Source organism: Carlito syrichta, unplaced genomic scaffold (assembly GCF_000164805.1).
Source record: "Carlito syrichta isolate Samal-C Ts95f unplaced genomic scaffold, Tarsius_syrichta-2.0.1 Scaffold308121, whole genome shotgun sequence".
Taxonomy (NCBI): Eukaryota; Metazoa; Chordata; class Mammalia; order Primates; family Tarsiidae; genus Carlito; species Carlito syrichta.
This window is the reverse complement of record NW_007252217.1, coordinates 541872-566037: the sequence shown is the minus strand read 5'-3', so window position 1 is coordinate 566037 and position 24166 is coordinate 541872. Positions and strand designations below refer to the sequence as shown.

At 43.5% G+C, this 24166-nt stretch overlaps 1 protein-coding gene across 2 annotated transcripts in view; it reads right to left on the bottom strand.

The window, feature by feature from the left end:
• Window positions 1-389: 389 nt before the first annotated feature.
• Window positions 390-24166, bottom strand: part of CUNH18orf25 (chromosome unknown C18orf25 homolog) — a 38703-nt gene continuing 14926 nt past the window's right edge. Inside the window, exons 2-4 of one of the 2 annotated variants that reach the window (XM_021716042.1) lie at window positions 19305-19487; window positions 9111-9237; window positions 390-757 (exon numbers count right to left, since the gene is read on the bottom strand). In XM_021716042.1, coding sequence (XP_021571717.1) covers window positions 568-757; window positions 9111-9237; window positions 19305-19487 — 500 coding nt within the window. In that variant the 3' untranslated portion in view covers window positions 390-567. The remainder of the gene's footprint in view (window positions 758-9110; window positions 9238-19304; window positions 19488-24166) is intronic. The other variant, XM_008064990.1, reaches the window with a different exon arrangement.

Genomic DNA, 24166 nt, shown 5'->3' with positions numbered 1-24166 from the left:
CAGGAAAGAAGGCAGAAGACTTAAGTCAAAAGAAAAGAAATAAGATGCTGAGCACTTCTGCCTTCCATGTGGAAGGACAGTTTTCTAAACGCACATGCCCTGCTAAGTGCCAGCGAGGACGAGCCCAATATGTGTGCAAATGCCCCAAGATGGGAGTGCCGGGAGGGAAGATAGTGGTCAACTCTAGATAGTAATTTCATTATACAAAAAAATAAATATAAGAGCCAAAAACCGAGACCCATTTTACCTGGTAATTTAAATATTATTCTAAAAGAAAGGCGGAGTTTCCTAAGGTTCAAAGTCACCAAGTAAAATGAAATTGTCTAATAAAATTCGTCATTCTCACATTCCTACTGAGGGAAAGAAGAAATTCTTTTCTCTGTGATAAGTTATTTTCCTAAGTGACATCTTTTAATTAAAAAGGGGGGGGAGGGGTTTTCCATGAGTTTCAATTCTACAAATGCCACAAACAGCTTCTGAAGCTGAAAAGCTATGACAATGAGCTTCCGTGTCACAAAGAGGAAGAGGAAGTGGAAGGACAGTGCAGAGGAACACAGTGACATTGTATTACAGTAGGTATTTGCGCCTGCTGTCCTCATCCAAGGTGAGGTCGACAACTTCTGCTGGTGAGGCCCATGTCTGCTGGGGAGTCACAGCAGTCCATGACTGTGTTTGCCTGGTACTGACATACGGCGTGCCCGAGCCGTGCTTCCAGGAAGAAACACTCTGAATCACGCCTCCTCGTGGATGAACACACCTGCAGCGGGAGAAAGAGAAGTGTGGTCAGTCCCCATGAGAAAAGCGATGCAAGATGGCTTTGGCTGTCCTCACTAGTGTTTTCACTACGGCAGGCTCACTACACAAGTGCACAAAACTCACAATCAGTATCTTCCCTCCACATCTGTCTGTCGCTCTCTCCCCACCCCTCCCTCCTCTGTCCCTCTCTATATTTAGCCTTAAAAAGGCCCAAGGGTCTTGTCTCAGACTCACTGGAGTTGTGTCCAGATTAGCCACTGCCATGGATAAGATGGTGTTTCTATGGACTTGTCTGAACCTCAGGGATTTTCATGACAGGGCAGCATAAAAGCTGAACAAAATGAAGATGCCTCAACAGTCTTCAAATGAACAAACAAAAGCAAAACTTGTTCTTAGAATAAATTTTGTGTCGTATTTGGTAACAATGCCTTCAAAGACAGTAATACCTTTCTACAGATTAAATTTCTACAAGTCTGTAAGTACTAGGTCACACATAAAGGATCACTTTCTCTTGTTCTGAAGGTCACAACAGAAACACTTGGTGTGTTCATCAGAGTCGCTGACACCTTGGATCCGTGAAAGTAACAAAGCTAAGGACTGGGTGGTGGAGGAAGATCCCCTGAAGGGTCCTAGCACAGGGTAGCCCTGCCTTGCTGACAAGTACACCAAGAGTTCACAGAAGAAAACACTGACAGCCTGAATTCCAAATGAAAGCCAGATGGTGGAGGACTGGGCCCAGAACAGAGCACCGGGCGGCTCAGCTGAGGGAAGGCAGGCTGCGACCACACAGGATGCTCTCCTGCCTGCACCTGTGTCACTGTGCAGCCCTCGGGTGGTTAATGAGAGGGTAACACGTGGCCAAGTCTAGTCCATAAAGCTACCACGGTGGCCCTGAGCAGCTGTTCTGACAAACCATACACCATGAGCAACACAGGCTCACTTGAGAGTTCCAACTTTAACTGGTGTTCCCTGCACCAGTATTAGATTATTGACAGGCAAGTGACCATGATAAAACTGTCCCAAGGACCCTCATGCTCCTAGAAAAATGCCTGGTCCTACAAAGGCTTGAAACTACTCCCTGAGCAAGGTGCCAAAGATCTGGACCCTCCTTCGGGCAGAGGCACCTGTCACGGTACCAGAGCCCTACCAGGAACAGGGTAGGCAGTTAATAGCCCAGAGACTACTGCATTTTCAAATACAGCTAGCGAACACTGTCAACACAAGGGACACAGGAGTCCAACAGCTAGTGTGTTTCTGTTCAACCGACTAGGTAAACAGGTTCAGTGAGCAAGCAGTCAGGGAGAGAGGAGCCAGAGGAGCCCACACAACATTTGCAGAGATCCGGGTGACACGAGGCCAGGAGCACACTCAGTTCACAAAGCAGTTCATATACACCACCTCCGATGACCACTTCAACAAATATGAGGCAGGCATGGGACTCACTCTCCACAGACAGGTTTGCACAGGTCCTGCCAGGGAACTTCCAGACAGACCAGCACTTCCCTTACAGACTATTACACTGGGAGAGGTGGAACACAGCAAGTCCTCTGAGTGCAAAGACCGGCCCAGGTGAACATCAGCAAGGGTAACAATCCTTCACAATCCAAAGCTCCACACAAGCACAGACTGAAGGGCAGCCCACCAGAAACCCAGTAGAACCAGGTGGTGAGTAGCTGCCGAGTCAGCACCATCTTGGGCAGAATTCCTACAAATATCCCCCAAGTAAGAGAGGGATATTGCCTGGATACAGCTCTACAGCAAACCCCATGGCCCAGCTGTGGTTCTGCAGCACCCCTCCACCTCTCCATCCAGCCATTGCTCTGCAATGCCCCTGTGGCCCAGCTGCAGCTCTGCAGTGTCCCTCTACGGGCCCTGTCATTGCTCTGCAGCGCCCGGTAAGTAAGCACACAATGGAACACCAGGAAGTGGCTTTAAAAGGGATCTCATCTCATCTGTTCACTTTGCAGAAGAAAATAACAGTCTGAAAGACAACTGCCTAGGGTCATAAGCAAGTGAAGCACAGAAGCCAAACAAAATCAAGTCTCTACCAGGGGGTAATGTTCCACTAAATAACTGCCCTCCGCGGCCTGCACTGGAAGTGCTACACTATGTTGGGCTGACAGAAGCCCGCCTGGCTCCCAGGGCACTCAATAAGCAGCAAAGAGTATTCTACAAATACAAGTACCTGGTATAGGAAAAAAACAGAAAGAGAGTGGTTTATAGACGGTATTCACTGCTGAGGACCCACTGGAGAGAAGACGAGACCAGGCACTCAGTATCTACAAATAGATCACTGTTATAACTCTCTTGCAAACGGTTCTAGTTACCAGAAGCCAACCCAGACTACTTCAAACAAAAAGGGGAAATCAGCAGCAGGACACTGGAGTGTCTCAGGAACCTGCTCATGATGGGACAGGCCCCAGCCCTCTTGGTCTGGATAATCTGATGACCCCATCTGTGGGAAAGAGCTTTCCTGGCTCTGATTAGCTGGAGGTGGAAGGGAAGTTTCCAAAGAAGGGAGAAGAGCCATGAGCCACCAACAAAGTCATGGAGAGCACACCAGGCAAGCTTGGGCAAACACTACTACATAGAAATCGAAGCACCTGCCCCATGGAATAAACTGCCTTTTAAATGTCCAAGTAGAGGGGCAGAATTGGCAGCAGTGGAAAACTGCCATGGTGGGGGCGGGGGGATATATCTCATCAATAAGGGTACCTGCATAATGAACATTTGTATAACTAACCCTGAATTGTGCCCCACACATTCAAAATAAATAAATAATAAATAAAACCATTAGTCTTTACAAAGAAGCAAAAATAAATAAATAGATAGATGTTCAAGTAACTGCGGGGGCATTTGTCAGGAATGTTAAACAAGATTTCAAGGTAACCTCTAAAGTCATCAGTGGCTATAAGTTTTGCTCAAAAACAGGCCACATTATCGTTAGAAGTCAGTATAGGCCAGGTATGGTGGCTCAGGCCTATAATCCCAGCACTGTGGGAGAGTGAGGTGGGAGGACTGCTTCAGCCCAGGAGTTCAAAACCTGCCTGGGCAACATAGGGAGACCCTGTCTGTACAAAAAAATAGATAAATTAGACAGGCATGGTGGTGTGCCTCAGGTGACCAAGGTAGAAGAATTGGTTGAACCCAGGAGTTTAAGGCTGCAGTGAGCTGTGATGACACCACTGGCACTCCAGTCTGCGTGAGAAAGTGAAATCTGTCTCAAAAATTTTTTTCAAAAGGTCAGGATAGTAGATAGGGGGAAAAACAAGGGGATGCCATGACTGGTGGCACTGGCAGACGTCTAAGTTTTCATCAGAGTGCTGGTTACTTGAGTAGGAGTAGTTTGCAAAAATTAAAGTGCACACTATGACTTTTCTGTGGGTGTTATTAGCCTATAAAATACTCAGCATTTTTTATTAGTGACCTCAACCACAGGGAATAAAATGGGAGCTAGGAGATGGACAAGGGCAGAGTAAGGCTCATACTACATTCTTTTTAGAAGTATGGCGGTGAGGGAGGTCAATCTAGTCAATAGAAGAGTGCTGGAGAAACATTTCAACTACTTCATAAGACAATGCCCACAACATGCTGACCTACACCAGATGGAGGGGGGAGAATCCACAAGGAGATGGGCCCACAGCTGTCAAGCCCTCCAGAGTCCCCCGAAAGGTGGGTACGAAAAGGTCAGAACGAGCCTGGAAAGCAGAGCTGCTGCACTGCCATGCATACCTTCTCTTAGGTGCTGTCCAGGCTGCTCAGCGGCCTCTGAGAGGTCCCCTAAAGTCCAGTGCAGACAGAGGCTTGAGTCTCACCAGGTGTTAAGTCTGCACACAACTGGTGACAGACACAAAATACAACCCAGAGTCACACTGAAAATGCACTTCCCAAAATGTTAGGGGAAAAATACCTTATAAACAGTTAGTTTTGATAGAAACGTTTCTTGTTCTTCACATACTGAAATCAACAGAGATACTTCCTTATGGAAATGAAGGGAGAAAAAAAATCAACCACAGACTGAGAGCAGACTCTGATGGTCAGCTTCTGATAGCTTACCATACTAAGAAAACAACATTAAAAATTAATCATTTTTGCTCTCATTTCCAGATCCTGAAGGTGACCTCTTAGAAAATGCTCCTACTTATCTTCCCTAACTGAAGAGGAATTGAACCCTTGTGATTTTGGGAGTGTTCATCTGTCTCCTCCCGCTTTTAGGGTTCATGCCAACAACTGCTTCTATGAAACAACCAGACTTAAATGCAAACGTTTCAGTTATTTTGCTGAGGAATGAACCAGTGTTAACACCAATTAACACAGAACTAATAAACTAAGGCAAGAGTCAGATTATTTACAAAATTCTCAAGATCAAGAACCAAAGAAACTGTCCCAACACAGTCCCATAACAAAAAGATCTGCACGATACGCAGCCATGTTTCCAGAGCAATTACCAATGAGGCTAGTAGGAGAAGGATAAAGGGCCATGGCCGGAGGTTCATAAATTAAAACTTCTGGCAAAATTAAGTGGGCACAAAAGAATTAGAGATGCTAGGAAAGTCTCCGTCTTCCCAGCAAAGAGCCATCTGTGGCCCTGGACTGTCCAAAAACTAACATCTGGAACAAACATTCAGGTAACAGAGAGTTCAACAAAACAACACAGGCCACCATGAAAGGTGCATGCACCCATTAGTTCAGAAAGCATGCATTCTAGTCTAGGACTAGGAGAAACACAGGAGCTAAGAGGATACATCAAAATCTAAGTCAAAAGAGTAGGGAAGCATATTCACATGCGAAAAAGCTTTACCAGAGTGGTGGGGGTGGGGTCACAGCTAGAACTACTGAGCACATATGCCAGTCAAAATGCTTCCCACAGGGAATGTGGCACCACACACAAGTCAGGGCAACACGGTCCCAAGGAGAACAACCCAAGCAAGTCTGAGTTTTTAAAACTCTCAGTCCATGACAATATAGACTATCAAAGAAAAAATAAGAACAGGACGATATTCAAACAAAACATTGCCTGCACACATGCAAATCAAACTAGAGCAAAAAGATGTGGATCAAAACCTAAAACCTTTTTCCAAGCGATAACCCTGCCAGAAGCACATCAATACTTCATAACTGCAACCCTAGACCTGTAAGAGAAACAAATTCCAGATGAGATACAGGCAGCTAGAGGCCACACGAAAGCAACCAAAGAAAGCCTCTCTCCCAACTTGCTTCTCAACTTTTTAACCCCAACGCTTGAAAGGTTATCAGTCTACTTGTATGGAAACTGCTGGAAACAATTCCAGAAAGACTTATTCCTAGACCCAAGACTCATATAAAAGATGCCCTCAAAATAATAAAGGAGTCAGTTAAAAATATTTGAAGTATCTGTAAATTCTACATTCCATTGTATGGACAGTAATAACCACCACAAAGAGTTCAAAATGGATGTCAACCTACCAGAAATGATTTCCCCAGGATTCAAACTAATGAGTCAGAATAACCTTTATGCTTCAAAGCTATAGGAAAAAGCTCTTAAAAATAATGTTACATTATTTAAAATGTAGACAAAGTCACTTGATTTTGTTCAAGTGTGGAACCTGTCTATACAGTAAAGTGACAATCTAGAAATAAAAGACCTAACAAGTTCAGAAAAGAACGTATTAGAGATTGTGTGTGTGTGTGTGCTGTGTTGTGTGTGTGTGTGTGTTGGAGGGGAGGACTGAGAATTTAAATTTCCAAGTTTTAATAGAAATATAATGAAAGTTTTAACTCCAGATACTGAAATATTGCTTAAGATAAAAAAGGAAGCCAGGTGTGGTGGCCCACACGTATAATCCCAGCAGGGGCAGAGGCCAAGGCAGGAGGATGGGTTGAGCCCAGGAACTTAGGACCATCCTGGGCAACATAGCAAGACCTCCTCTCTACAAAATATCAAAAAAATTAGCCAGGTGTAGTGGTGCATGCCTCTAGTCCTAGCTATCCCAAAGGCTGAGGTGGAGGGATCGCCTGAGCCCAGGCAGCTAAGGCTGCAGTGAGCTGTTATTGTGCCACTGCACTTCAGTCTGGGCATCAGAGTGAGACTCTGACTCAAAAAAGAAAGAAAGCCGAAGAACTCATGATGGAAGAAAGTTGAACAAAGAAGCTAAATAGAAGGTGGCTCATGCTAGAACATTTCTAGGCATAAGGAAACATTAAAAAGAAGACTTGATAGAAGTTAATAGAGAACTGGACCAAGTGACATGTCTTAACACATAGCAAGAGACAAGATAAACAACACAGGTTATTATGAACTCCTTTCTATTTAAGCGGGAACACGTGAGTACGATGAATTGCAATCTGAAATGTAGCTCAAGAGGAAGATGGCAAATAATAATTGCTCCTGGCACAAGTGAAGACAATTTACCCACAATCTGTTAATGGGTGGGAACTCTGAAGTTTATAAAAAATACAATATCCTAGAAAGATCCTGACATGGGACTTAAAAGGATAATGTATTTTATAATGTAAGAAACAATGGTGAAATAAACTAATGGTAGACACACACTGAAGTAAAGAGGAAATCAGTAGAAGTAGTTTTTTCATCTGATGGGTAAGTTAGCTAGAAGAGAGCAGATCGAAACATGGATGATAACTCAACAGGAAAATGATTCTGGTTAGGACAGAAAACAAAGGGAAAGAGTGAGATGAAGACAGGGAAAATAATCAATGAGAAAAAGGAAGCAGCACGCAGGCATAATTGGAACACAGACACAGGGAAGAGGACAAGGTACTGGGACAAGACGAGGTCTGCAAGAGGCAGCGTCAGCCACGTCAAGGAGACAGCGTGTTCGGCTACCAGTTAACACAATGTCCTTAAGGTTCCAATTGTTTAAGTGAAAAATGCTCTAAGAATGTATCATCTGATTTCACTAGAAAAAGGTTCCCTCGGCCTATGTGCATCTGTATTATATCTACACTTCTATGTTCATCTTTTATATAAGAAACAAAAGAAATGCTGGTGAATGTGTTCTATTACCTGGCTAACCAAAGAGTAAAATCAGATCTAAGAGCAAGGTAAGAAAGATATTGTGTGATACACCTATTATCAGAAAACCACAACTTAACCCTGTGGCATGGGAGAAAAGCTATTTGTTATCAGAATACTAAAGCTCTAAAGTCTAAATTTTCGGGTGTGTGTGTGTGTGCATGTGTGTATGAGAGAGACAGAGACAGGAGAGAGAGAGAGAGAGAGAGAGAGAGAGAGAGAGAGAGAGAGAGAGGAGACAAAGAAAGAGAGGAGACAGAGAGAGAGAGACAGAGAAGAGAGGGAGAGACAGAAACAGACCAGGAGGGAGATATTCCAGAAGAGTATCTCAGAGAGGGCTATAACCAATCCTTATGAATACACACACTCTAAAGCAGAAGTCAGCAAAGGTTCCAGCAAGGGTACTTACTTTTCAGCCAGTCTGTGTCTTAGGCTCCAGGGGCCATAGTGTCTGCTGAAGCCATTCAGCTCTGCCCTGCAGTACAGCAGCCACATATGACATGCAAGATGGACAAGCATGGCTCTGATATGATGCAGCCGTACTTACAGACAATGAAATCTCAATTCAGATCATTTTCATGCATCATAAAAAAACCAGTCTTTTTTTCCCAACCACTTAAAAATGTAAAAACCATTCTTAGCTCATGGGCCATAACAAAAAAGGCCAAATCAGGCAGTCAGTTTGCTGACCCCTACCTTAAGGAATGCCAAGCTTCATACAATGATTTTCCTAATGCTACACACCAAAATGTGATGTCTTGTGGCTCTTTGTTTAATACTAAGAAACAGGACTGCTTCTGTCATATGAACATCACTAGAAATATCCTCTGTGAGAACAGACCAAAATAACTTGTGAGTTTGCTTTCAATGAAAGACAAGGAGAGGTGTTCTAGGAAACAAGCCAAGTGGTGTGATATCAGATGCAAGCTTCTCAACTGTTTCCTCCCAGTATATTCAAGGTCAAGTCAAAGGCAAGAAGTATGAATGAGGAGGGCAAAATATGACCTTAAGCAGAAAAGTCTGTCCAGCCATCAGGCTATCTGCTTAAAATAAGAAAGACTATCTGCTCCAGTTCACACGGATGTATGGGTGAGATGCTCCTGACACGAGACTACTTCACACACATGTATGGGCAAGCCATTCCTGGTACAAGACAACACACAACACATTCTAAAGTTCACATCACATCAAAACAAAAAGTGTTTCTTAAGCCAAAGAAACTTGGAGACAGCTCCCCCATCCATGCCAGCTACGCCACGAGGTCTACCATGTCCCAATCTCATTTTCTGGATAAAAAAAAATTTACAATTTAAAATACCAGAAGACTCCAACAGAAGCTTACCTCGCATGTTCCTGAACTCCCACAATCTCTACTTCGCTGTCTGAAGAGGCGATGTTAATTTCTTCATTGAGTGGTGCATTACCAGCAGATGTTTTATCACTTGCTAGGAATCCTGGATCCAAATGACCTGAGAGAGAAGAGAGGGAACAAAAACAAATGCTTGAGTTTAATTTCTTACAAACAGTGGAATAACTCACCGACAGATTGCTCATTCATGCTTAATTACAGCAATGGAACAGCCCTGCCCCGGATAGGCGGGGACAGTGTTCTGTCTTTTACCTTTAATTGGTTTAAAAGAAATAAGCATAATACATGTTCATGGCATGTGTTCAAACATGGCAGTACATAGAGTATGAACTCCAAGTCCCTCATTCTCCTTATGTGGAAACACTTCAAATACTTTGGTAAATATCTGTACCTAAATATGAATATATAAATGTAGTATGACATAAATGCAGTCCTACTACCTATTTTATTCTGTAATGCTTTTTGCATCCAACTCCAGTCAGCTTCTGAATCACCTTCATAACCACCTACAGGGCAATGGGGCCCTTTACTGCTTATCATTTTAACAGAGCAAAATTCTAAACCAGAACAGTGCAAAGACATACACAGAATAATTATGGAAGTCATCATGAATACCACATTATTTATATTGGATGTTTTGTGAAAGACATCTTTCTCTCTAAAGGAATGCAGATTTGACTAAATCTGACCCAAAACGGCATCAAGAAGGCTGGAGGAGATCACAATTTTGGCTCTAAGCAACGGAAATACAACCTCTACACTGCTGCCAGCTCTCGTTCAACAGAAACAAACCACACATTCTGGAAAAGCACAACTGAGTTTGAGGCAGCAGGGCATATGAGGAATTCATCACAGGGGTCTCCGAGAAGCATGCATTACATGATCACTAACACACATTCTCCACCTTCTTGGAACTCTCTCTCAGCAATGGCCAAAGGCACAGCATCAGAGTACACGGCTCTAAACACAATTCTAGCAAGAGCTAAAATAGTTCAGCCCATGCACCCAGCTCTTGAATGTTCTGACATAAAAGATGAATTTTAGAATACCCAGGAGTTAACACAGAATAAAGAGAGTAGCAATGGGTATACACTTTCACTTGCTTTCTAAAGGGTGTTTTCATTTAAATAGTCATTTGATACAAAATTATTTCTCCATATTAAAAAATTCTTTATGATACCTAATATAAACTAAACCCCTGTGAAGAAAATACCATTTTACACATACAACTCTCTCTTCCCTCCGTTCTCTCAACCCAGTGCTCCAAGGCTACTGAGAAATCTTGTACTTTTACATGCTTGTCAACTTTGAATGCAATCTTTCTGGAAAGCTACAGGCAGTCTCAAAGTAAACCTTAAAATGTTTACACTCTTTGCCCCTGTAAACCCATCCCTGAGAATTTACTGTAAGGGGAAGACTTTAAATAAACAAAATGTTATGATGTCCAAACATCTTCCCCGTTGCACTATGTAGACAGTTGGGGAAATGCATACATCACATATTAGGTACCACACACAGCACTATAAAGCACACACGTGCTGGGGAACGCCACCGAAGGAATTAAGTGGGAATAGGATTGTGGGTCTTTTTTGTAAGTCTTTAACATCATTTTTCCTTTGATGTGAAAACAGATTTGAAGGCTTAGAATGGCTTCTGGCTTAACTACTGCCTGAGATCCCATCACTGTGTGCATTGGTGTGTAATCTAGGTGGGCCCCACATGGTGCTGGCAGAGTACACATGCCTCTGAGCCCCAGAAGCACAACAAAGGTGACACTCCCCAGACAAACCCCAGTTTTGATAAATCCATGGAATTTGGTTAAGTTTTGCTCTGGGAAACCTTGATTCTTGCTCAGATCCCAATGCCCTGCTGTGGCCAAGTCTTTTTCCAATTACCCTGATGAGTTAATCACAGCCCATCCTCATGCACATTATCCCAGCTGCACCGCATGGGGACCCCCCCCCCCCCCACCCCCCCAATTAATCATCTAGTTAATCGTCTCTCTTCTCCAAAGCTTCCACTTGTCCATATTCAGTAATTCAAGCAGCCTTTACTGGTGACTTCACCTGCTGTACCTATGATAAATACTTGTGACATGCTGTACACAGTTCTGGGTGCTATGACAAAAAACAAAGCAGGCAGTTTCTGCCCTCAATGAACCTACAGTATACTGAGGGATAAAAAGAAGCAGTCCACCGCCCCGTGGCTAAAGAGTCACTCTGACAGGGAAGGCACTCCCCAGACTTGAGGGTGATCAGGCTAGTGAATTCTCAGGGGAGCACAGGCACAGCTGAGGGGAAGTGCATAAGGAACATACAAAAGGAAATGTATTGAGACGTGAGTTAATGGTACTCAAAGAATAATGAGAAAAAAAGGCTGGCAAAGTCAGCAGAGGTCAGATCACAGGAAAGAGTCTGGACTTGACCTTGAGAAGTAGGAAGCCACTGAAAGATTTAGATGGAGAAGTGACTCATGTGACCTGGTTTTTCATTTAAAGAATTTCCTTTTGGAGGGTAGATATGAAACTGATAGCAAGACAGGAAATGTTGGAGGTAAGGAAAGCAGTGAGACTGCTGCAGTTTCCTGGGTGAAAAGTCACCATGGCTGAGCTAGGAAGAAAACCAAACTGGGGCCACTCGGGGTGTGTGTGGGGAGAACAAAGCTGGGAATCAGGTGAGGGAAGGCGAATCCTGCCTGGGCTTCTGGTTCAGATATCTGGAAAGAGCAGCAGAGTCCACCAGGGCACTAAGTGCACAGCACTTAGGACATGGTGGCCACAAGCCTGGGACATGCCCACAGTTGGCGGGAGGCACTATTCCACATCTCAATTTCGAGTCTCAAGAGGAACAGACTTGTCCCAACTTCATTAGAAGAGTGGAGGGGCCCAGAACAGAGCCCTGATCAACAACGTTAAGAGACAGGAGGAGCCAGGTGCGATAGCTCATGCCTGTAATTCCAGCACTTTGGGACGCAGGGGCGAGAGGATAGCCTGAGTTCAGGGTTTCAGACCAGTCTGAACAACATAGTGAGACCTCATCTCTACAATATGTAAACAATTTAGCCAGCATAGTAGCGCACACCTGTGGTTCCAGCTACTTGGAAGGCTGAGACAAAGGATCACCTGAGCCCAGCAGGTTGGGGCTGCGGTGGTCATGAGTGTGCCACTGCACTACAGCCTGGGTGAGACTCCAACTCAAAAAAAAAGAAAGAAAACAGGAGAGAGGGAGCCACACAAGGGAAAGGGAGGCAGAAAGGAACCCACAGATGTGGTCCCAGAGTCACAGACACCTAGGAAGCAGCTCCGTGGCGCCCAGCTGAGAGGCCCATGGGGGGGGGGGGGGGGGGGGGGGGCGCGGGCACACAGGGCAGCAGCCAGATGCCCACAGGAGGCCTCAGCAAGGGAAGCCTCTGGCCACAGCTGCAGCCAATGCAGCAGAGGAGCAAGGAGTAACTCAGGCGAGGTGATGGCCAGGGAGCAGTCAGCCACACAGGCAGGACGGAATGGAGCGAGGCCTGTGGGTGTGAAGGAGACAGTTTGTCTGTATGCACAGCTTTCAAGATGGAAGAGACGTGGTGATGTTCAGGAAAAAGGCAGAGAACAAACAGGGCTGACAGCAGAGAGCTGGGATCGCCCCGACTGGAAAGGGCGAGGTCCTGCAGAGCACAGGTGGGACAGGATGGCACCCCCTGAAAAAAGGGTGCTGCCCAAGAAGAGGGCTGCAGGCTAGGAAGTTGAGGTGACCCTGATCTCTGCAGCCATGTGATCTCCCCAGCTCTGCCCAGCAGTGTGGGCATCGGTCAGTGTGCCCGTCCACAAACCAGATGTGTCAGGTGGGCACAACAGGAGAGCCCACTCTCCAGGACTCAGCAGAGGAGAGCTGGGCCCAAGCAGGCATGACAGGCAAGGCAACCTAGCCGGTAGCTGATGTCCACAGCTCGGGGACATGCCAGGGAGGTGGGAGAATGTGGTGGGAGGGGCTGCAGGGGGTGCAGAGAGGAGCCCGCACAAGGAGTGGCAGGAGGACAAGTGGAGGTCATTGGGAACAGAATCTGCACTCTACTCTCTGGCCACAAGATATGGCCCAGGCAGCTGATACCTCCCAACCCACCCCACTCTGCTATTCTCTGTGGCTCCCATACCCACTGCCCACCTTCCTACCGCCTGTCTACCGCCCTGCAGAATGCCAGTACGTGGTAAACCACACTGAACTTCCTATCCCTCCAGTGGAAAGAAACCCAACTTCCCCAAGACACCATCTCCCTGAAGTCCTCTTGCAAGAGGAGGGTGCTCGAGCCTCCCGTGTTGGGTCCAGATTACCTCTAAATGACTGATCTCCATGCTCACATGCCAGCACCAGCAGCCAATGTCCTTCACTGTACATGCCAACTCCATGAGTCGCTTGTGTGTAAACACTCCCAGCACCAGCCCAGTCTCCCTCTACCTTCAGGCCCTGCTGTAGGGAATATGTGTTCTTTACAGGAACAACCACTCGATACAGGCTTGCCTGCTCACAGGAGACAAGGAGTGAGCTTCAAGAGGCACTGGCAGCCATGGGTGGCAGGCTCACAGCAAGGGCACAGCCTGTGACTCCCTAAAGATAATAGATTATGTGACGCTTTTGAACACCAGTACAGTAATTAAGAAAACACAATAGGAACATAACAGAATGACTGCTCCTTGGATCTCTGTGCCCGGCTCCACTGCCACATTCTAGCTATCACACCACATCTTCTGGGTAAAAGCGTTTTGTGACCTTTCTCAGCCATCTTCACTGAGCAGTACTCCCATCCCGACCCTCCATCTCTGAAAGCCTCATGCCAGAGCTATAAGTGTCATCACTCTACCTTATTTTTAAAGAAAGGGAAAGAAATAAAAAGTTACTCTGCAACTTTTGTTAATTTTATACTGTTTTAAAACAAGGTGCTCATCACCAATATTTCAGAATCTTCTAATATGGTTCATCCATTATGGATCCAGAATCTGGTAACTTAAGTATTGTTTTCACATTAGAGCAATTCAAACAACTCTGGCAATGCAATTTTGGCTATGAGAATTGCAACCCACTCCTGCTGGCATCCAGCATTGCTACAGAACCTGTATGGTGTTCTGAAACCAACCACTTAAAATCAGGGTCTGCTATTAGTTAAAACATCAGTACCAGAAAGTGTGCACAGGGGACACCCAGCGCATACTTCCTGGTGCACGTTAGGAACTCCTGGACTAATGGAGGGAGACTTTTGTCACATTCACTGTCAGAGCCAGTAGATAAAATGTGCCATGCAGATAGGTCAGCAAGGACTCCCACCAGAGTTCTGGGACACCAGGCTCTAGGAGACACCTGAGGTATCCTGGGATGCTTCCCCTCTCCCACCTGAGTCAGGACTCATCCTTCTCTGTGGATATGCCCCCTTCAGCATGTCACACAGTCCTGCTCCTGTTTCTCTGGCCTTCAGGCTGCCACCACTGCCCTCCTACCCCATCGTGATAGCTCAGCAGTGAGCCAAGGGTGCCATGAGGCTCTCCCAGTCCCATCAGTGGGAATCATCTTCCCCAGCTCTAGGACAGATAGAAATGTACCTATCACGGCTACCCAACACTGAGCTGGCAATCCAGGCAGGGCACTTCTGTTTAGCTCCTGTAGTCCCTGGCTGGCTCTGTATGGGTCTCTGCCTTTCAGATCTTTGGAAAGATAACTTCTTTCACTGGATGAGAAAATTCCACATTTTTGTCCTCCCACTACGAACCTTTTCAACACACAAATCAGCAAGGGTCACCAAGAGAGTAAGAAAAACCAACACAGAAAAAGTAGTAAGTAAACTATCCAGGCAAGCAGTTTCTTTTTTGTCTCCAAAGGAAACAATGTAGCCAATTTTTAATTGTAAATCCAGGGAAGAAGGGGCCTGAGCCTACTGAAGATTCACCTAAGTCACAACTCATTTAGCTTGAAACAAGCAAGTTATTGCTGTGTTTAGTTCTTTCACCAAGAATATTAAAGGCAACCTTAAAAAGTGCAAGAAGAGGTCAGAAATCTGAAGTCGTATAATCAACAGGGGGCAGGTAAACATGGGGAACGTGACAGCCGTCATCTCACAAGCCTGAACTGCATCTTTAAAGCTCTAATAATAGAAATGTGGCCATACTGGCTGAGTGTAAAAAGCCTAGCCAAAAAAGAGGAAACCCACCACCTGCCTCTCTGTCTGCTACCATGTTTGTGTTAGGGACAAACCAAGATCATCATTCATATTTTACAGGGAGTAAATGCTCAGAGCCTACCTTCCTGACAAGAAGGCTAACGAAAAGACAAACTTAAAATTTTTAACTTACCAGGGGAAAAACTCACAACAAATTCAGCTGACCTCACTTATAAGCCTTCCTCACTAAGAGTACCTGGGACTTCTGCTTTTTCTCCAACTACATTTCTATTTCTTACTAGCAAGTAACAAGAATGAAGTCATTTTCAGATATACTGACACAGCTTCCTAAACATGTTGGACACACAAGTTACCTGGGCGTTATTATTACAAGGAGATTCCAAACCTCATTTCCTATCTATTGACAGTCTTCAGAGAGAAATCTGGAAGTTTCAATGTTTAGACATACCTTGGGAGACTTCTACGCTAAGGTTAAGGTTTAAGAAATAACTGTGGCAAGGGCAACGCCCTAACAAGACAGTAAACGAGAAATCCACTGTCTGATTCACTCATCACCTCCTCATTCATTCCATCGGCCTCAGTATACTGCTACTAACATGTTGCTCGCTGGCACTCCTGAGGGCCTACTGTGTGCTGTGCCCTGCACCACAGTCACACATGTGTTACTTCACTCAGTGGGAACCACTACCTTTTGGAGTCCACACTAGTCCTAGCCCCAACTTGTACATAAGGGAATGGAGGTTTTACATAGTCTACTCGAGGTCACACAGTTTGTAAATGGCTGCTGGTTCAAAATCACCCACTACACTGTTCAATTCCAAGCACCAAATAAGAAAAAGTGAACACATGGTAAGAGTTAAATGGAAGCTTTAGATCTCTGTTACCAGTGGCTTCCCTGATTTCAACTTAGTGTTTAAATCTGTGTGTGAAGCCGGGCTCGGTGGCTCAGCCTGTAATCCTGCGCCTTTGGGAGGCTGAGGTGAGTGGATTGCCTGAGCCCACGGGTTCGAGATCCGCCTGGCCAGCGAGACCTCATCTCTACAATAAATCAAAAAATCAGCTGGGCGTGGTAGCACGCGCCTGTAATTCCGGCTACTTGGAAGGCTGAGGCGGAAGGATCGCCAGAGCCCAGCAGGTCGAGGCTGCGATGGCTGGGAGCGGCCACTGCACTCCAGTCTGGGTGACAGAGTGAGACTCCAACCCAAAAAAAAAAAAAATCTGTGTGTGACTCATGTCTAGCTTAAAACTAAAACTAAATATAACAAATACTTTGGATATAAGATCATTATCTAATTGCTTGGAAAAAGGCAAGTGACTATCTCCAGTTATCACTTACAGGTAATACCCTAAATGGGGTGGAGCTGTAGACTTGTGCTGAGATGCTGCTGTTGATGAAAGTGAAGCTCTGAACAGTCTGCTCAGCAGCCAGGCCTTCACTGTTGGAGGGGAAAGGGAGGCCACATGAACCGCGAAAACATTTAACCTGGACTCAAACTACAAAAACGACTATCTGACTGATACTAACCTCAAAATCTAGGTTGGCGATCAAGCTTCAGTTCTATTAATATTTCATGGTGACACTGTAAGCACAATGAAATTCACAAGGGGTCCCACTATGACAACTGTATCAAGATTATAGTGTTTAGGTTTTATCTATTCACATAACTGTATTGTCAGATTTAGGGGGGAAATGACTTTGAAAGAGTCAATAAATGGCTTCACAGGAACATGTCATGGAGATCTGCTAAACAATGGTGACTACATCCTACAGTATACAAAAACCTACACATAATTGACAGCCCAATACACACATGTGCTCTCTCTGCACATTAATTATATCCTAGAGAAATGATCACCTACGTATATATATCAAGAGACAAGTATGAGAAATGTTAATGCAGCATCATTTAAAGCAACACCCTACAGGTCCAGCAAAAAGAAAGCTGGTGACTATGATAGCATCATATGGGGAAATACTGAATTGCAGTAGGAAGAGAATGAACGAGAGTCATAGGTAGCCAAGCAAAGCTTGCAAATGTCAAACTAAAACAGCAAATTGCAAATGATGACCTTCAGCATGGTACCAATTCGTTTTAAAACATGTTTATCTACAGATACATAACAGGTACAGTAAAAATATATAAAGCAACACAGAGGAATACCAAACAGTCAACACTGAACTCGGGACAGTTCTGAGGTAGGAGGGAACAGAGTGGAGGCTGCAGGTGTTTCCCCCCTCACACGCTTTGTCATGTTTTATTTCTTAAGAATGGTGGCAGGTCCTGAGTGTTAATCTTAACTAATCAAGCGAGCAATCACTTGAATCGGAAAATGTGAATGCTATCCCCAGTACTGGTAACTTGAATGGTATTTTAAGATTGCAAATTCTGTATCACATAAAATTGCAGGCAAATATTAACAATTCCATTTGGTTCAACCTAATATTAAGAATTCTTTTTATGAAGAGCAAAACACTAAAAATCACCCCCCACCCGAATTTACTATAGTCTATATCAAATGGTAAGGCTAAGGAAATGGGAAATGGAGAAATAAAACTGAAGCAGAAAGAATTACTTAATTGTCAAAGGATGAAAAACAAAGAAAACCATTTTTCAAAGTACTTATACACACTAATATAATACAAAACCCTTATATATATATATAAACTGAAGTTCAGAGGAGAAATGACTGGCCCGAGGTCAAAGAGGTATTTAACAGTCAAAACTAAATCCACATCCTGCTCCAAAATTAGTCACCAGACATTCATCAGAAGGTCAACAAATAAGTGACTTATCTTTAGTTCCAAACAAAGACAATAAAAGAAAGAATCAGTGAAGTTACATATAAAGTTCTAAACTATAATGTTTGAAAAACAAATTCATTTTAAAAAATAACATTTTAAGTAGTGATAAAGCTATTGGATTAGCTCAGAATCCAGTGCTTGTATAATTAAATAGCACTAGCATGAAAAATGATACACTCTAAGCAGTCTGTCTTTCAATCTCTTCCTCTCTTCTTTTTTTTTTTGAGTTGGAGTCTCACTCTGTCGCCCAGACCGGAGTGCAGTGGCACGCTCCCGGCAACTGCAGTCACGACCTGCTGGACTCTGGCGATCCTTCCACCTCAGCCTTCCAAGTAGCTGGAACCACAGGCACGCAGTACCACATCCTGCTAATTTTTTTGATTTATTGTAGAGATGAAGTCTTGCCAAGTTGCCCAGGCGGGTCTCGAACCCGTGGGCTCAGGCAATCCACTCACCTCAGCCTCCCAAAGTGCAGGATTACAGGCTTAGCCACCGAGCCCGGCACTTCCTCTTTTCTTAAATGTTAAGTACAAATGTACCCTTTTTGCAAGAATGTTGAAAGACAATATTTTGAGAAAATATTAAAGGAAACTTGGAGGCACCCTAAAAGTTTTTCAAAGGTAACAGCAGCAGATATTTGAGTGAATAAATATCACTCTTAAGAAAAACCACAGAACTAAAGTAAGTAACACAGGATAGGGAGAAAGATTTCTTCCTGAGCTAAAAGAGGCAGAAATAGAAAGAAAAGGGTTAGAAAAGCACACGTGATAACTTACAAAAGAGGATTAACAGGGACAAGCCACAGCAAGCAGCACAAGGAACAGTGGCAGCCCTGCCACATACAGTCCGATGGGAAAGGAATCGCTAGCTCCCCACCGGGCTGGCAAGGGGGCTCCAGGGTAAAAGAGGCAATGAACTGGCCAAGATGCTGATGTACCTGGGCCATTTCTGCATGTGCTGGGCACCTGAGAAACAGGCCTCCTAAAATCTACCAATGCCTGAGATTAACATCTTCCATCCTCTTATCTGGGCCTCCTTATGATTAGCAAAGAGAAAGGGCAAGCCACCCCGGCCCGCTCAGTAGTAACCAGCAGCCTGACAGTCCGGTGGCTCTGCACCAGATGCCCTAGGGCTGGCCTGTGCCCTCCACGGGGCCCACAAGGACAACAGCTGCCAGGACACATGCACATACACCGTCGGGGGAGACCAACCTGCCTCTGACTTCAGCTCCGCTAGAAGCCCGCTGCTCCTCCAGGTAGCTCCTGGGTCCTGGCCGCCTATAGAATGACTGCGCTCTTGAACTACTGCAGCCGCCAATAAATTGTCCACATTTACCACTTCTGGGTCAGAGCTGGTGTCAGACAAATCATAATGAGCTACAACTGGAGGTCCATCTAGGGAGGAAAGAAAATGTATACTGGTATCTAACTCATGGGTGAAAAACCCTTCTGAAACCAAGTCAGAGCCCTCTAAATGCCAGCTGCCTCCACCTTCCTCTAGCTGACGGGAAAGCTCACTTCACATGTTACATGACGTGGACGCGGAAGAGAACCCGCGCTCACAAAGATGATGGACACATTTTGCAAGGAGGAAAAGGAGTGTTACATGAAGGACAGAAGACAAGACTAGCTGAACAATGTGATACTGATTCCCGTCACACTCCTACAGAGCAACAGATTAAGTAAAAAGGGATGACTCCAGAGAAAGGGAAAGTGATTTGTTAAACAAAACAAAACAAAAACTGATAGTGAAAACAATTCCAACCCAATTTATGTTTTTAAGAGAATGAATCTAGTTCTTTCTCTTGTAGGCAATACTAAAAGTCCCTGGTAGATTCAGAAAATAAAATATATTTTCCTACTTCATGAAGAAATACGGTGAACACTAGAGCTCTAGTGACTAACTTAACTCTTTCCAGTAAAGCCCTTTTTAAATAACAAGGATATTAGATATACTTTACAACATTCTACAAAAAGACAATACCCACAAAACCCATTTTCGGGATTTTGCTTTGGATGTCTTATGAGGGGTATGTCGAATTTCTTTTCCCTAAGAAATACAACCAGCTCACATTCCAAATGAATGATATGCAATCTTACAGGTGACTGCTACAGGAAGATACTCAAGGTCTTACTGGAAGAGATCCCTTCCATTCCAAGTTATCCTTACTAGCTGAAGGCAGTTGGGTTCCAAAGTCATTACACTGCAGCATTCATGCTAACATGAATATTCATGCTTGTAGGATACATGCTTTAAAAATGCTAATGATACCCTTCAAAAAATGTAACAGCAGAAAGCAAAATTAAAGATCTCATTCAAATAAGAAATTCCTTGACTACCCCCATTTTAAAATAAAGCAGAAAAAAGAAATGCTGCTCCTTGCCCAGCAGCTGTTTATGAAGTGCTAGCAAACCACAGATTTCCATAAAGGCTTTAAAACATAACCCAACAAGTAGATATTAAACACACCTATTTTATGAAACTCTTGAATATGAAGGAATACATACGCCAATGAATCATAAAAATATACACAATGAAAGACTACTGTTTTAATATAAATATCCATTGTGTAGATTTTTACTAAACAAACACACTTGGGGTGTTGATCCCTTAAAACCAAACTCCCAAACCACAGTTTATGCAGCAACATTTTAAAAATGAAAAATGACTAAACATAAAAGCAAATGAGTGGTTAGGTGCCACTGTATACAGAACACACATGTCATAATATGAAATTCTGACGATCATGACAGTTTTAGTTGACTACTTAAAACCAATTTCCAGTTAGTTCCCCTTGAAGGGTAAATCAAGTTCATCAACGACCAAAAAATTCAACAGTGTAGTCTTGGTATCAGTTGGTAATAAATTTTAGCTCAAATAGCTAAAAACTGGTTCATATTTGAGGGTTATTTTTTTTTCCTAAAAAAGAAATGAAAGCTGCATCCTTCTATGGTGTTCTCGTCAGAGTTCAAAATGATTATTATAAAATCAAGATACTGTGTGATGTCCAATACTTGGGTGCATAAGATATGAGGGCCAAGTACAATATTGACTATTTGACCATAGGTTCTGCTTTTTAAGGACCTTTTTTTCTTTAGATGATTGCGATAAATTATGTAGTGACTTCCTTTAAAATATATATGACAATACCATTCAGAGACTCTCTCCCTCGCATTCCCCACCCCATCCCCAAATTGAGGGAACAGGTCAACAGTCAAGTCAAAATTGTACCACTTCTACATGGACAGTCATGCAAGCAGTTTGAGTGTGGACATACATGCAGAGCGACATCACCTACCCATGGAAATAATTCGTCTGACAGTCTTCATCAGTAGGAAATACAAGCATAAACTTGTTATCTGGCTCCATTCTTGTATCTTCCATATTTCCAAACAGCATACCTTATAACTTGGCTTAAATTTAGTATTCATCATAAACAAAGAGCAATATTTCATATTTCAATTATGCTTAAAAGTTAAAATAAAGATCACTGTCATTTTTCATTTCCAATATCTTCAAACAGTACATTAACAGCATGCAAACTTCAATAAAATAATGAATGGTTGCCTTTCCGATTTTGTCTTCCAACAAGAAACCAACAACTAAGGATCTTGGGTTCCAAGGGTATCTTACACCCACTGTTACCAAACCAAGATTAAATAAGATATATTTAAAGCACCTGGCACCAGGACCTGTACTCCAAACTACTACATGAATATTAGCCACCTGATAATGATACTTTGTGATATTCCTTTACAATGTGATTCTTGCTACACCAAAGTTAGCAACAGGTAGGATCTATAGTTATTTTATGTGCTTCATAAAAGTAGTATCTCTTGGGCAATCCCCTCGGGAGCCTTTCTGTCCTTTCAATAAATCCTGCTTTTAAAAAAAAAAGTAGTATATCTTGAAGGAAAAAGAAAAATCCAACTCCTGAGGAGGAGCTAGGAAAACTCAGCATATTAATGACTAAAGAAGCAGCTATTTGATTCTATCAATTCATTGCAAGATAGAACAAACATGGAGATATTGTCCTTACTCTCACTTAATTATTCCTCCATGCTGTTAAATCAACTGCATTGCTACTAAGAGACTGCTTTGACTTTGAAGAACTTCAAGTAAAGATTTAGTCGTTAAACATAAGCACATTCCATACTTACATTTAAGATTACCCAAACTGCACATTCCCTGATCTGCCAACACTGACATCTGTCACAATCTTAAAACATGAATTTGTAATAATGAACTTAACTGGGTTTTCTACAGTCATTAAAAGCATCTCTCTAAAGAGGCAAAACAATTAGTTAATAACTATTCAATCTGTGGTTAATTCAGGTGCTGTTCTCCTGATAGAAATCTTTGCCGTTACAATTACTACGCAAGAAACACTAAAGGTCGATAAATCCACCAACTACTTTTCATTTCAAAACATCCCCTCACCCATATAAAGCTAGAAGTAGGTGTACATCCTCTCTCGTGCCCTAGCCTGTAACAAATAGGTTCTAACTGTCAAATACCAACACACATGTGTATCTGCGTTGTCACACATTCCTGAAAAAGTAAGCTTCACCATTTATGATCCTAAGCCTCCTGTATGATACCAGTCAATGTTTCATTTAGGAATTAGTCTCCTTTTCAAATATATCCTAGAACTCCCAGAAAAAATCCAAATCACAAAAACACAACCTAATTTTCCTTTACTTGTTTATCCAGAATAAATTCCTCTTCTCAACCAGAAGCACAGGATTTGAAAACTGTACAAGGTAATGAAATAATTCACCACTTTCCTGTTGCATTCACAGATAAGAACACCACACAAGGGGAACCAGCACTGACTCCAGCTGCTCCGTAGCTGAAGGGAGGAGGTGCACATGGGAGGAGGCTGGCCCCTCTCAGTAGCCAGGCCAATGCCAGACTATCATTCTTAGCAGCTTGATTCTAACTTCACTTTTAAAATAGGAGTGGTCAAGGGATTTCTTATTTGAATGAAATCTTTATCTTTGCTTTCTGCTGTTACATTTTTTAAAAGGGTAGCATTAGCATTGTTTTTTTTTTTTGAGTTGGAGTCTCACTCTGTCGCCCAGACTGGAGTGCAGTGGCCGCTCCCGGCTACCGCAGCATCGACCTGCTAGGCTCCAGCGATCCTTCCGCCTCAGCCTTCCAATTAGCTGGAACTACAGGCGCGTGCTACCAAGCCTGGCTGATTTTTGATTTATTGTAGAGATGAGGTCTCGCCAAGTTGCCCAGGCGGGTCTCGAACCTGCGGGGCTAAGACAATCCACTCACCTCAGTCTCCTAAAGGCGCAGGATTACAGGCTGAGCCACCAAGCCCGGCTAGCATTAGCATTTTAAAGCATGTATATCCTACACATTCTTACACTTGAAACAAGGGATCTTAAAAACTGTCTAGCTGGGGACCTCAGAGGGGAAGGTGTGGGTGTGACAGACCGAGTGGCAGAAGCCAGCCTTGAGAGCAGCAGGCAGAACCTGCACTTCAGCAGAACCTACTCCCAAGAAGAATAGCAGGTGCATTACACACCAGCTCATCCACCAAGTCAAAAATTTACATTTGTAAACAAAATACTTATGTTGTATTTTTATTACTACCAATCACAGAGAAAATATATGCAGAACAATCTGAACAGAAAGCAGTCATTTTCCAAGCATCTCTTAGAAAAGAATTACATCAACAAAGACAAAAATCTATATAGAAAAGTGCCATCTCTAGAAAAGCAGCCTTAAATATCAAAAACTGCATGTGTGTATTTTTTCAGAATAACATCATAAAGCTATTTTAGTAAAAAATAAAAATGTCTAAGAAGACAGCTACATGGAAATGAAAAGCAGAAATATGCACTGAAACACTAAGATTTAAGTAATTTAAAAATAAAATAGAATCAGACCAGGCATGGTGGCTCATGCCTGTAATCCCCGTATTTTGGGAGGTGGAGGCAAGAAGACTGCTTGAGCCCACAGGTTCAAAACCAGCCTGAGTACCACAGTGAGACCACATCTCTACAATAAATCAAAAATTAGCCAGGTGTGGTGGTGCATGCCTGTAGTTCCAGCTACT